The sequence below is a fragment of the Bombina bombina genome, chromosome 4 (assembly GCF_027579735.1).
Source record: "Bombina bombina isolate aBomBom1 chromosome 4, aBomBom1.pri, whole genome shotgun sequence".
NCBI classification, from domain to species: domain Eukaryota; kingdom Metazoa; phylum Chordata; class Amphibia; order Anura; family Bombinatoridae; genus Bombina; species Bombina bombina.
In genome coordinates this window covers 287,383,555-287,397,674 of record NC_069502.1, presented here as the reverse complement: position 1 = coordinate 287,397,674, position 14,120 = coordinate 287,383,555, and the positions used below count along the sequence as shown (strand labels likewise).

The 14,120-nt window shown below is 38.8% G+C and overlaps 1 protein-coding gene across 1 annotated transcript in view; it reads left to right on the top strand.

The window, feature by feature from the left end:
* The first annotated feature begins 7,243 nt into the window (after positions 1-7,243).
* Positions 7,244-14,120, top strand: part of LOC128656214 (carboxypeptidase B) — a 91,512-nt gene continuing 84,635 nt past the window's right edge. The window contains exons 1-3 of the mRNA XM_053710002.1: positions 7,244-7,376; positions 7,514-7,589; positions 13,897-14,021. Of these exons, the coding sequence (XP_053565977.1) occupies positions 7,291-7,376; positions 7,514-7,589; positions 13,897-14,021 (287 nt within the window). The 5' untranslated portion in view covers positions 7,244-7,290. The remainder of the gene's footprint in view (positions 7,377-7,513; positions 7,590-13,896; positions 14,022-14,120) is intronic.

Below are 14,120 nucleotides of genomic sequence, written 5' to 3'. Positions count from 1 at the left end.
TATCTGAGAGTGTGTAAGGCTGTGTATGTGAGAGTTTGTAAGGCTTTGTATCTGAGAGTGTGTAAGGCTGTGTATGAGACAGTGTGTAAGGCTGTGTATGAGAGAGTGTGTAAGGCTTTGTATGAGAGAGTGTGTAAGGCTATGTATGATAGAGTGTATAAGGCTTTGTATGAGAGAGTGTGTAAGGCTGTGTAAAAGAGTATGTGTAAGGCTGTGTATGAGAGAGTGTGTAAGGCTTTGTATGTGAGAGTGTGTGTAAGGCTGTGTATGCGAGTGTGTGTAAGGATGTGTATGTGAGAGTGTGTAAGGCTGTGTATGCGAGAGTGTGTAAGGCTTTGTATAAGAGAGTGTGTAAGGCTGTGTATGAGAGAGTGTGTAAGGCTGTGTATGAGAGAGTGTGTAAGGCTGTGTATGCGAGAGTGTGTAAGGCTGTGTATAAGAGAGTGTGTAAGGCTGTGTATGAGAGAGTGTGTAAGGCTGTGTATGAGAGAGTGTGTAAGGCTGTGTATGAGAGAGTGTGTAAGGCTGTGTATGAGAGAGTGTGTAAGGATTTGTATGAGAGAGTGTGTAAGGCTGTGTATGAGAGAGTGTGTAAGGCTGTGTATGAGAGAGTGTGTAAGGCTGTGTATGAGAGAGTGTGTAAGGATTTGTATGAGAGAGTGTGTAAGGCTGTGTATGAGAGAGTGTGTAAGGCTGTGTATGAGAGAGTGTGTAAGGCTGTGTATGAGAGAGTGTGTAAGGCTGTGTATGAGAGAGTGTGTAAGGATTTGTATGAGAGAGTGTGTAAGGCTGTGTATGAGAGAGTGTGTAAGGCTGTGTATGAGAGAGTGTGTAAGGCTTTGTATGAGAGAGAGTGTAAGGCTGTGTATAAGCTAGCAGAAAATGTGCAATACATTTTAAAATGTCCCCTTTGAGAGAGTGTGTAAGGCTGTGTATAAGAGAGTGTGTAAGGCTGTGTATGAGAGAGTGTGTAAGGCTGTGTATGAGAGAGTGTGTAAGGCTGTGTATGAGAGAGTGTGTAAGGATTTGTATGAGAGAGTGTGTAAGGATTTGTATAAGAGAGTGTGTAAGGCTGTGTATGAGAGAGTGTGTAAGGATTTGTATGAGAGAGTGTGTAAGGCTGTGTATGAGAGAGTGTGTAAGGCTGTGTATGAGAGAGTGTGTAAGGCTTTGTATGAGAGAGTGTGTAAGGCTGTGTAAAAGAGTATGTGTAAGGCTGTGTATGAGAGAGTGTGTAAGGCTTTGTATGTGAGAGTGTGTAAGGCTGTGTATGAGACAGTGTGTAAGGCTGTGTATGAGAGAGTGTGTAAGGCTTTGTATGAGAGAGTGTGTAAGGCTATGTATGATAGAGTGTATAAGGCTTTGTATGAGAGAGTGTGTAAGGCTGTGTAAAAGAGTATGTGTAAGGCTGTGTATGAGAGAGTGTGTAAGGCTTTGTATGAGAGAGTGTGTAAGGCTATGTATGAGAAAGTGTGTAAGGCTGTGTATGAGAGAGTGTGTAAGGCTTTGTATGTGAGAGTTTGTAAGGCTTTGTATCTGAGACTGTGTAAGGCTGTGTATGTGAGAGTTTGTAAGGCTTTGTATCTGAGAGTGTGTAAGGCTGTGTATGAGACAGTGTGTAAGGCTGTGTATGAGAGAGTGTGTAAGGCTTTGTATGAGAGAGTGTGTAAGGCTATGTATGATAGAGTGTATAAGGCTTTGTATGAGAGAGTGTGTAAGGCTGTGTAAAAGAGTATGTGTAAGGCTGTGTATGAGAGAGTGTGTAAGGCTTTGTATGTGAGAGTGTGTGTAAGGCTGTGTATGCGAGTGTGTGTAAGGATGTGTATGTGAGAGTGTGTAAGGCTGTGTATGCGAGAGTGTGTAAGGCTTTGTATAAGAGAGTGTGTAAGGCTGTGTATGAGAGAGTGTGTAAGGCTGTGTATGAGAGAGTGTGTAAGGCTGTGTATGCGAGAGTGTGTAAGGCTGTGTATAAGAGAGTGTGTAAGGCTGTGTATGAGAGAGTGTGTAAGGCTGTGTATGAGAGAGTGTGTAAGGCTGTGTATGAGAGAGTGTGTAAGGCTGTGTATGAGAGAGTGTGTAAGGATTTGTATGAGAAAGTGTGTAAGGCTGTGTATGAGAGAGTGTGTAAGGCTGTGTATGAGAGAGTGTGTAAGGCTGTGTATGAGAGAGTGTGTAAGGCTGTGTATGAGAGAGTGTGTAAGGCTGTGTATGAGAGAGTGTGTAAGGCTGTGTATGAGAGAGTGTGTAAGGCTGTGTATGAGAGAGTGTGTAAGGCTGTGTATGAGAGAGTGTGTAAGGCTGTGTATGAGAGAGTGTGTAAGGATTTGTATGAGAGAGTGTGTAAGGCTGTGTATGAGAGAGTGTGTAAGGCTGTGTATGAGAGAGTGTGTAAGGCTTTGTATGAGAGAGAGTGTAAGGCTGTGTATAAGCTAGCAGAAAATGTGCAATACATTTTAAAATGTCCCCTTTAAGGCTGTGACACACTGCAAGCGATGCGGCGCGAGGCGATGCAGCTGCTTCGCACCGTGTCGCATTGCTTCTAAAGTTCAATTATTTCATCTCTGAGCGCTCAGCTACGCGACCTGACGCAGCAGAGTGCTCAGAGATGAAAAGACAGGACACACTGAGCGCGCACAGCTGCATCTACACGCTGCGCACCGCTCCGCTTGCAGTGTGTCACAGCCTTGAGAGAGTGTGTAAGGCTGTGTATAAGAGAGTGTGTAAGGCTGTGTATGAGAGAGTGTGTAAGGCTGTGTATGAGAGAGTGTGTAAGGCTGTGTATGAGAGAGTGTGTAAGGATTTGTATGAGAGAGTGTGTAAGGATTTGTATAAGAGAGTGTGTAAGGCTGTGTATGAGAGAGTGTGTAAGGATTTGTATGAGAGAGTGTGTAAGGCTGTGTATGAGAGAGTGTGTAAGGCTGTGTATGAGAGAGTGTGTAAGGCTTTGTATGAGAGAGAGTGTGTAAGGCTGTGTATAAGCTAGCAGAAAATGTGCAATATATTTTAAAATGTCCCCTTTAAGATGCAACAAAGAAAAACATCACTTTAATGAAACTTGAATTTGAAGAGATTACATTATCCCAAATGTATTTTTATGAAGTATCTTATAATGAGTAAACTTATTCAGTTTGCATTTTGTATAAAGTTTAATTATTTTCTTCTGTAACATGAGGTTTTTATGTTTAAAGTGTCCTAAAATGTCAAATAATGTAACATATCAGTTAACTGTAAATCCGATCCATAACAAGGTCCTCACAACTGACACTATCTGGGTGACATAATCCAAAAAAAGATAACATTGGTATCTAGTGGTATCTTTAAGTTCAGCTTTCCTATTTTTACTAGATAAAAAGTAACTGCAATTCAGATTTTGATCTCCAGATATATTTGATTGTTAAACTGTAAAAAAAGGTATTTTAATTCAATTAACTATATAATCTGTGAGAGGTCACACAAGCAAAATAAAGGGAAATCCCTAGTGTCAAATAAAGTGCTCTCATTAAAGTATTTTATTTTTAAACAAATTGCCTTATTTTGCAAAAAGTTTAACTGCTTCTTTGTTTTTCTTCTAGTGTTGCAGTCACATTGTACCAAACATTTTATTAAAATATAAGACAGTGGTACAGTGTGATTGCAATATTAGAACTAAACACGTTCAGTATAGTGTGGTGGAGGGAAGGAGGGGGGAGGGAAGAAGGGGGGGTGGGAGGAAGGGAGATCAGGGTTCCCTACACTATGGCAAAAGCATTAGGCAGAGGAGAGGGAGGGATGGGGCACTACAGGACAGAAAATAAACATATGGAGGGAAAGGTAGGATCCTACAGTAACCGCTTGGAGTAGCGAGGTGTGGAGGGGGACCTCTACACTACAGATAAAAAGAAATGTAAAATAAATAAAAAAAACTAAAAACAAATCATTTGGATGCCAGTAAAAAATATGGGGGGAGAGGATTGGGAAGAAGGAGAATTAGAGAGCTGTTTAGGTGTGGATCGGGGACTATATATATAGTTTTCATTGGTAAATAAAAATAAAACAAAGGCTCTATTTCTGTTTAAACAGATTGATAGTAAAAATGCTAAAAATTCTCTGGTACTTTGGGCAAGTTTTTCTCTGAAATGTCAGTTAGTTAAGGGGTTGATATCTTGTACCAAAATCTTGTTCCATAATTTAAATGTATGCGTCAAAAGTTAAAAATACATTTATTTAAATAACAAACAATACATAATATAGTATTTTGCAGTATAATACATGAACTATATTCACATTCACAATATACCCACAATCCCCCAGCTCATATAGGTTAATTATTCATTTACAGGTTTCTCTATTGTATGGTAAGAAAAGAGTTTGAGTTTCAATTCACATATGTAAATTGTATTGTCACTCAAAAAAGGGATCATTTTTGCGCCACCCTAGGAACTGGGAAATCTGCTGCCTTCATACCCTAACAGATCATTCATGTGTGGTCAGATTAATAAACAAATGATTTGAAGAGCATAGGAGTGGGACACTAGCATACCATAGAACTAGCTAGGAGACAAAGAGCGTGTACAGGGCTTAAACACTATAGGCATAACGTGTAGCATAAACTGTTGCCATAATGGGGCCTATCTATCAAGCTCCGAAAGACCGCTGCTCCACAACCCTGTCCGCCTGCTCTGAGCAGGCGGACAGACATCGTCGGAATTCAACCCGATCGAGTATGATCGGGTTGATTGACACCACCCTGCTGGCGGCCCATTGGCTGCGAGTCTGCAGGGGGCGGTGTTGCACCAGCAGCTCTTGTGAGCTGCTAGTGCAATGCTGAATACGGAGAGCGTATTGCTCTCCGTATTCAGCGAGGACTGGCGGACCTGATCCGCACTGTCGGATCAGGTCCACCAGACTTTGTTAAATAGAGGCCATAGTGTTTAAGACACATGCACAACCCTAAACCTATTTCACATAAATAAATAGATGATAGATAGATAGATGATAGATAGATAGATAGATAGATAGATAGATAGATAGATAGATAGATAGATAGATAGATAGATAGATAGTTTCCTGTATTCAGCAAGTTAATTAAACATCTATATTAAAGGGCCATTATAGTGTTAAAATGACATTCTCTAATCGATGTATGCAATTGTAACACTTGCAATGATGTAATGCTGTGTATTTTACTCACATAAAGGCGTTAAACACATGCTTAAAGTTACTCAGCTATGCAACTAGCGTTACTAGTGGCAGTTTCTGCTAGGGACTTGCAGTGCTCTGAGGGTGTTAAGCACATAGCATTACATTGTCGCTAGTGTTAAAGGTATATGAAACCCAAAACCTGTATTTAATGATTCAGATAGAGCATGCCATTTTAAACTACTTTCTAATTTACTTATTTTATCAAATTTTCTTAGTTCTCTTGGTACCTTTTGTTGAAAAGCATGGACATAAGCTCAGGAGCTTGCCCATGTCTGGAGCACTATATGGCAGCAGTTTTACAAGAATGCACTAGATGGCAGCACTATTCCCTGCTATGTAGTGTACCAGACACTTAACTAGGTATCTGTTCATCAAAGAATAATATAGGAATGAAGCAAATGTGATAATAGAATTAAATTGGAAACTTTTTAAAAATGATCTGAACTTCCTGAAACACAAAAGACAATTTTGGGGTTTCATATCCTTTTTAACTTAAATTAAAAAAAACTATTAGAATATGTTAACTTAACACTATAATGGCCCTTTAAATAGAGCTGTGAAAGTAACAGCAATGAGGTTGATCCCAATATTGTGATTATTTTCAATAGATAATTATTTTTATATTCACCAAGCATTGTCAGTGTGTTTTCCAGTGATCACAATCATATAATGTTTCTGTTTTTAATATACCTCAAGCTCAAAATCTTTAGCTCCTGGAAACAACACCAAATCTTTATCTGCCTTTATAAACTCCCAATTTCATCATTCAAAATCCAAATGCGCAGGATTAAGGACAAACAAAGCAGTAATTTGATGGATTTAGAGATTATATCACAGGCCCCGTATCTTGAATGATCTCTTTTAATAGTGTGCAGCGATGCCAAAGGTGACATGGGTGCAATTATTCTATTGTGCTCTAAAACCATAGCCATAGGCATGTATGTCTCTTTAAGAGATTTGAACAGGGGAATTATCCGTATTTTGGCTATGTGTTGAGCAGATAATTGATTAAGAAGATAGTGTTTGGTTGACATAAAAAAAATCAGTACAAAAATCACATAAACCGTTATCGGAATCTAATTGTAAACATACGTGATGGTTCATGAGCCTGGTCCACAACGGCCAACAATCTCAACAAACTTCTGGAATGTGGAATAATGCTTCAATTAGAAACGAGGCATCTCAGGTGTTTAATATACCACACTGTGTAAACCTAATTAGTCCCTCAAATAGTCAGATGTCACAAGGAGATCCAAGGAACCTTAAAAGTACATCCATTTATTTTACAAAAGTCTTAAAAGACACTTACAGTTTAGAGCACCTCACTGAAACCATTTGTTGACGCATTTCACCTCCGCTTTATTCTGAGGGGGACGCAATACCACTTCCACCTCTTTGCATCGGTCAATCAATGGTAGCTATTAGAGCACTCAGGGATAGTGATAGCCAATAAACCAATCTGGGATATGGCTCTAACAGCATTCAAGGTACTCATGGTACTCCTTGCTCTCAAGCTCCATCACAGCAAATCCTCTGTGTGGAGTCCCCCAGAGAGAGAGCAGGACGCAAGCTCTGAACAAATATTACAAAGAAGCCTTGTATAACTCAAATGGATTAGCAATAAAATGCTTCTAGTAAAAGTTATTGCTAATGTTCACTGTGTATAGTAAGTAAAGGCAATTATCAAAACCTAAGTCCTGGTCAGACAGCCACTGATGGAGTGTATCCCCCCAGCATTGTATTCATTTGCGCTGGCATATGTATATATGCTATGCAAGCTCCAGTCACAGTAAAAGATAAGACAATTGAACTATTTGTAAAAATGATTTTATTAAAAACTCAAATGCACTTGTGTTTATTTCAGTTTTTACTGTTAGGGCATTTTGAATTTCAATATATATGTGACATTTTAAATGACTGATTTGTATCTTAAAAAATAATTGCAAAAAAATTATGCCCATGCGTCTCTTCGTAAGAGAGTGCGCATGAGGTAAATAATTACAAGTGCATGCAGTTAGAAGGGAAATAACCCATCAGATAAGATTGTCTACAAAAGGGAACTGGCAGCAACTACAGATGTATTGGTATCAGTGATATAATAAGTTTCATATGAAAAGCAAGACCATGAAAGCCTTGTGGATTTCAATACTTTTCTCAGCTGTTTCTATCGCATCTTCAAAATTGACTTTTCATGGGTAAAATATTTTTCTATTTTCAAATACTATTAAATAAATGTTATCAGTTTCAGGACTTTAGTATTAGGGCAAACAACAAATTATTCATTTTACGCAGAATATAATTCTCCATTTTGGTTGCCTCGTGTCTTTTTCAGAGACAAGGTTTTCCGGATCAAACTGCAAACTGAGGAACATGCAGCATATATTCAAAATCTAGCTGAAAAAATCAAGGTACGTTTTATACATTTGTAAGCCACTATTATACATACATTATAATTTATATTGAACTTGAAATAATAATTGTTACTCAGATCACCTATCTGTATTTTATTTATTAAAAAAACATAGACTGTTGAAATCTAAAATATTTTTCAAAAAATTTCTTAATGGAAAAATATCACACTGTTTAATTAAATTTAATTTTACATTTGTATCAGCAACTGTATCAATTATATCAACTCAATTGTCAACACTACAAGTCAGATGTTATGGTTTAATGTGTATACAAATTTTTCTCATACTATTTACAAATATGTACAATGTACAACAATTTCTTTAAAAAGTAATTTGACTTATCAAATTGGACAAAAAATTGTTAAAATGTTAGCTTGGCTGGAAAATAAAGTGGCTTCTCAATATATAACTATTAAATTAAAGGACCAGTAAATACAGTCGATTTAAATAATCAACAGCTGCATGATGCAAAGTTATGTCTATTGCCACTGCGCCTGTATTATGTGAGAGCAGGAGCGTATTATGGACTAGGCCAACAAGGCTGGTGCCTAGGGCAGCAGATTTGGGAAGGGCAGCACATCTGCCCTATCCTCTCTCTAAAAGCCAGCACACAGTACAGTGAGCGATAAAGTGCATGATTTTACAGAGAAGACAAGGCACTTGCGCTGATTAAGCTAGCTCTTCATAGGCAGTGCTCCTTTAAACCATTGCTTCATTTAGAGCATTTTTGCAGTGGAAGCGTTCTTGGTGAGAAACTTGCCCGGGGATATGCTTACAAGGTGAGGCTGGAGGAGAAGACCTTGTGCCGATTAGCTGCCTCATCTTGTCAGTTGTGGTGGGTCTGCGAGTGTAGTGCTTATTGCAGGTCTTAGTAACTAACAGACTGGATGCGTCTGTGCACTGCTTAGATCAGCTTGTGATGTCTAATCATAAACTCTCAGCGCTAGTGTATGTTAGCTACTAATAGCTGGCTTTCTCTTCATTCATGAACCCATGGAGTAAATAGTAAATGGACACTTAAAAAGTTTCATTACTTTAATGATGGTAATTACTGTATGTTGTTGCATGTGAAGGGCAGTGACTGTTTGAAAGTGTATTCTGCTTTCCTTCCCTTCCTCTCTCCCTTCTTTCCCTTTCTCCCCCCTTCCTCTCTCAACTCCCTTCCTCCCTCCCTCAACTCCCTCCCTTCCTTCTTTCTCTCAACTCACTCCCTTGCTCCCTTCTTTCACTCCTTTCTTCCCCTCCCCCTTTTCTCCTGTCCCTCCCCACTTTTCTCTTCTCTCCCTTCCTCCCTCTCTTCCTTCTTTCCTTTCCCTCCCTTTTCTCCCCTCCCCTTCTTTTCTCTCCCTTCTCTCAGGGAGAAAATGGTATGAGATGCATGCAATTAAACCCTCCTGTATGCCATTGTTTTGCTAGCCCATTTTCTTTTGAATTGTTATGAAAGAAAAAAAAAAAAATTTACACACTGACCCAAAAAAATATTAAGAGGAAAAAAGGCCTAAAACCTATGGTGGGGGGGCTGCAGAATTTTTTGTGCCTAGGGCAGCACAAAACCTAAATACTCCACTGCGTGACAGCCATCAGCCAATCACAAATGCATATATTCTGTGAATTTTTGCACATGCTCCGTAGAAGCTAGTGACTTAAACAGTGTAAATATAAAAAGGCTGTGCACATTTTGTTAAAGGGACACTGAACTCAAATTTTTTCTTTTGTGATTCAGATAGAGCATGCAATTTTAAGCAACTTTCTAATTTACTCATATTAGCAACTTTTCTTTGTTCTCTTGCTATCTTTATTTGAAAAAAGAAGGCATCTAAGTTTTTTATTTGTTTCAGTACTCTGGACAGCACTTTTTTATTGGTGGATGAATTTATCCACCAATCAGCAAGGACAACCAAGGTTGTTCACCAAAAATGGGCCAGCATCTAAACTTACATTCTTGCATTTCAAATAAAGATACCAAGAGAATGAAGAAAATTTGATAATAGGAGTAAATTAGAAAGTTACTTAAAATGTCGTGCTCTATCTGAATCACAAAAGAAAAAATGTGGGTACAGTGTCCCTTTAATGGAAGTAAATTGCAAAGTTGTTTAAAATTGCATGCTCTAACTGAATCATGAAAGTTTAATTTTGACTTGAGTGCCCCTTTAAAAAATGAATATTATCTATTATTAACCTTAAAGGGACACTGAACCCAATTTTTTTTCTTTCGTAATTCAGATAGAGCATTCATTTTAAGCAACTTTCTAATTTACTCCTATTATTAATTTTTCTTCGTTCTCTTGCTTTCTTTATTTGAAAAAGAAGGCATCTAAGCTTTTGTTTTGGTTCAGTACTCTGGATAGCACTTTTTTTATTGGAGGATGAATTTATATACCAATCAGCAAGGACAACCCAGGTTGTTCACCAAAAATGGGCTGGTATCTAAACATATTCTTGCATTTCAAATAAAGATACCAAGAGAATGAAGAAAATTTCATAATAGGAGTAAATTAGAAAGTTGCTTAAAATGTCATGCTCTTTCTGAATCACAAAAGAAAAAAATTGGGTTCAGTGTCCCTTTAAACCCTTAATGACCAAGGACGTACGCCACACGTCCTCAAAAAAAATACAGTTAATGACCGAGGACGTGTGGCGTACGTCCTTGGTCTGGAAAGCAGCTGGAAGCGATCCTGCTCGCTTCCAGCTGCTTTCCGGTTATTGCAGTGATGCCTCGATATGGAGGCATCCTGCAATAACCCCCCTTGGCCATCCGATGCAGAGAGAGCCACTCTGTGGCCCTCTCTGCACCGGACATCGATGGCCGGTATCGTTGGTGGGTGGGAGCTTACGTGGGAGGCGGGTGGGCGGCCATCGATGCTCTGTGTGGAGTGGAGGGGGGCGGGATCGGGGGCGGGAGCTACGGGAGCGCGCACGGGAGCGCGCGAGTGCACGGGGGGTGGTGGGCGGGCGCGTGCACGGGGCGGGAGCGGGTGGGAACCGCTACACTACAGAAAAAAAAAAGTTAAAAGTTAAAAACACTTATACAATTTAAATATTCAAAATATAATCTAAGGGACCTGGAAGGGGTTGGGGGTTGGTCTTGGTGGGGGGGGAAAGCTACACTACAGAAAAGGGTATTTTTTTAAAGAAAAAGGCACATTTTTTTTACAAAACTGGGTACTGGCAGACAGCTGCCAGTACCCAAGATGGCGCCCATTATTGCAGAGGGGAAGGGTTAGAGAGCTGTTTGGTGGGGGATCAGTGAGGTTGGGGTCTAAGGGGGGATCCTACACATCAGCATATGTAAATATGCTTTTTTTTTTTTTTTTTTTTAAAAGGGCCAAATACCTTTTATTTTAGTACTGGCAGAGTTTCTGCCAGTACTTAAGATGGCGGGGACAATTGTGGGGTGGGGGAGGGAAGAGAGCTGTTTGGGAGGGATCAGGGGGTCTGATGTTTCAGGTGGGAGGCTGAGCTCTACACTAAAGCTAAAATTAACCCTGCAAGCTCCCTACAAGCTACATAATTAACCCCTTCACTGCTAGCCATAATACACGTGTGATGCGCAGCGGCATTTAGAGGCCTTCTAATTACCAAAAAGCAATGCCAAAGCCATATATGTCTGCTATTTCTGAACAAAGGGGATCCCAGAGAAGCATTTACAACCATTTGTGCAATAATTGTACAAGCTGTTTGTAAAAAATCTCAGTGAGAAACCTAAAATTGAGAAAAAATTAACGTTTTTTTTAATTTGATCGCATTTGGCGGTGAAATGGTGGCATGAAATATACCAAAATTGGCCTAGATCAATACTTGGGGTTGTCTACTACACTACACTAAAGCTAAAACTACCCCAAAAAGCTCCCTACATGCTCCCTAATTAACCCCTTCACTGCTGGGCATAATACACGTGTGGTGCGCAGTGGCATTTAGCGGCCTTCTAATTACCAAAAAGCAACACCAAAGTCATATATGTCTGCTATTTCTGAACAAAGGGGATCCCAGAGAAGAATTTACAACCATTTATGCCATAATTGCACAAGCTGTTTGTAAATAATTTAAGTTAGAAACCAAAAGTTTGTGAAAAAATTTGTGAAAAGTGAACGATTTTTTGTATTTGATTGCATTTGGCGGTGAAATGGTGGCATGAAATATACCAAAATGGGCCTAGATCAATACTTTGGGTTGTCTACTAAAAAAAAATATATACATGTCAATGGATATTCAGAGATTCCTGAAAGATATCAGTGTTCTAAAGTAACTAGCGCTAATTTTGAAAAGAAATGGTTTGGAAATAGCAAAGTGCTACTTGTATTTATGGCCCTATAGTTTACAAAAAAAGCAAAGAACATGTAAACATTGGGTATTTCTAAAATCAGGACAAAATTTAGAAACTATTTAGCATGGGTGTTTTTTGGTGGTTGTAGATATGTAACAGATTTTGGGGGTCAAAGTTAGAAAAAGTGTGTTTTTTTCCATTTTTTCCTCATATTTTATAATTTTTTTATAGTAAATTATAAGATATGATGAAAATAATGGTATCTTTAGAAAGTCCATTTAATGGCGAGAAAAACGGTATATAATATGTGTGGGTACAGTAAATGAGCAAGAGGAAAATTACAGCTAAACACAAACACCTCAAAAATGTAAAAATAGCCTTGGTCCCAAACGGATAGAAAATGGAAAAGTGCTGTGGTCATTAAGGGGTTAATAAACATACCAGACAAACACTAATTAACACTGTTCTAAACTAGTCAAAGCGAATTGTTCATGTACACAATTCATGTTTAAAAACAATCCCTTTAACATCCATAAAAAATGACATTCTACAACAGAAATTGTGCTGTAAAAATTCTAAAAAAAAATCACTTTTGCATGTGTCCAAAATTGTCATATTTTTTATTAATATTGCCTGTTTCTTATCTACTTTACCTTTTTCCAAAACTCAGTTCTTTCCATGAGAGCATACTGAGGTGAGCTCAGGAGCTTACTTGTCCATGAAAGCATACGGAAGTAAGCACAAGAGCTTACCTATCCATAAGAGCATACTGAGGTGAGCTTCGGAGCTTACCTGTTCATGTGAGCATACTGAGGTGAGCTCAGGAGCTTACCTGTCCATGAGAGCATACTGAGGTGAGCACAAGAGCTTACCTGTCCATAAGAGCATACTGAGGTGAGCTCAGGAGCTTACCTGTCCATGAGAGCATACTGAGGTGAGCTCAGGAGCTTACCTGTCCATGAAAGCATACGGAAGTAAGCACAAGAGCTTACCTATCCATGAGAGCATACCGAGGTGAGCTTGGGAGCTTACCTGTACATGAAAGCATACGGAAGTAAGCACAAGATCTTACCTGTCCAAGAGAGCATACTGAGGTGAGCTCAGGAGCTTACCTGTCCATGAAAGCATACGGAAGTAAGTACAAGAGCTTACCTATCCATGAGAGCATACTGAGGTGAGCTTGGGAGCTTACCTGTTCATGTGAGCATACTGAGGTAAGCTCAGAAACTTACCTATCCATGAGAGCATACTGAGGTGAGCTCAGGAGCTTATCTGTCCATGAGAGCATACTGTGGTGAGCTCAGGAGCTTACCTGTCCATGAGAGCATACTGAGGTGAGCTCAGGAGCTTACCTGTCCATGAGAGCATATTTAGGTGAGCTCAGGAGCTTACCTGTTCATGAGCATATGGTATATAGGGCTCAGGATACATGCACACTCCTGAGCCTATCTTATGAACAGGAATTGAGTTTTACTAAAGAGAACAAAGAGAACAAAGAGAAAACAGTAGATCTAATAACATAAACATTTTAAACATTTCTTAATTACATTCTGTATGTGAATCATGAAAGTTTAATTTTGGCTGTATGTTCTGTTACTATCTGGTGAAAATACCTCCTGATATAAATAATATTTACCAGTGCATCTCAGCTTCATAACCTGTGTCAAATTATTATATTATTATATTACATCTGTTTTCCTTCTTTAAATGGATATAAAATAATTGCATTTATAAGAATCTTTAACTTATTATACACCCTTGCAGAGAAGAGAAAATGTTTTTGCAGGTTAAAATAAATATAGATAAATAAATATAAACTTTTTTTATTCTTTTTCAGTCTGAAGATTGGGGCTTTTCCCTGAGCTGCTCACATATAGATCTGTGTTTAGTCATCAAACAAATAATATAACACAGAGATTCTGTTTTATCTGAATCATGGCAACTAAGTACCAGCATTCTTCTTCCATTCTTTAAGGTGTAGCTAAAATGACATTTTTCACATTTTACAAATTATAATGTAGTTGCACTTTGATATTTTAGATGGATTTCTGGCACCCAGAATCAGCAGACAGAGTGGTACCGCAGATAGAAGCAGACATCCACGTGAATGCCAATGATTCAGAAGCTATTCGGCATCTTCTGGGACAGAACTACATAGAACATGAGTATGAATTTACTATTCTTACCTCAGCAGAATGACAGTAGGTGCTGTAGTTGCTTTATTGCTCCCCTATATATTACTGCCTCCTTGTCAAACATGTCTG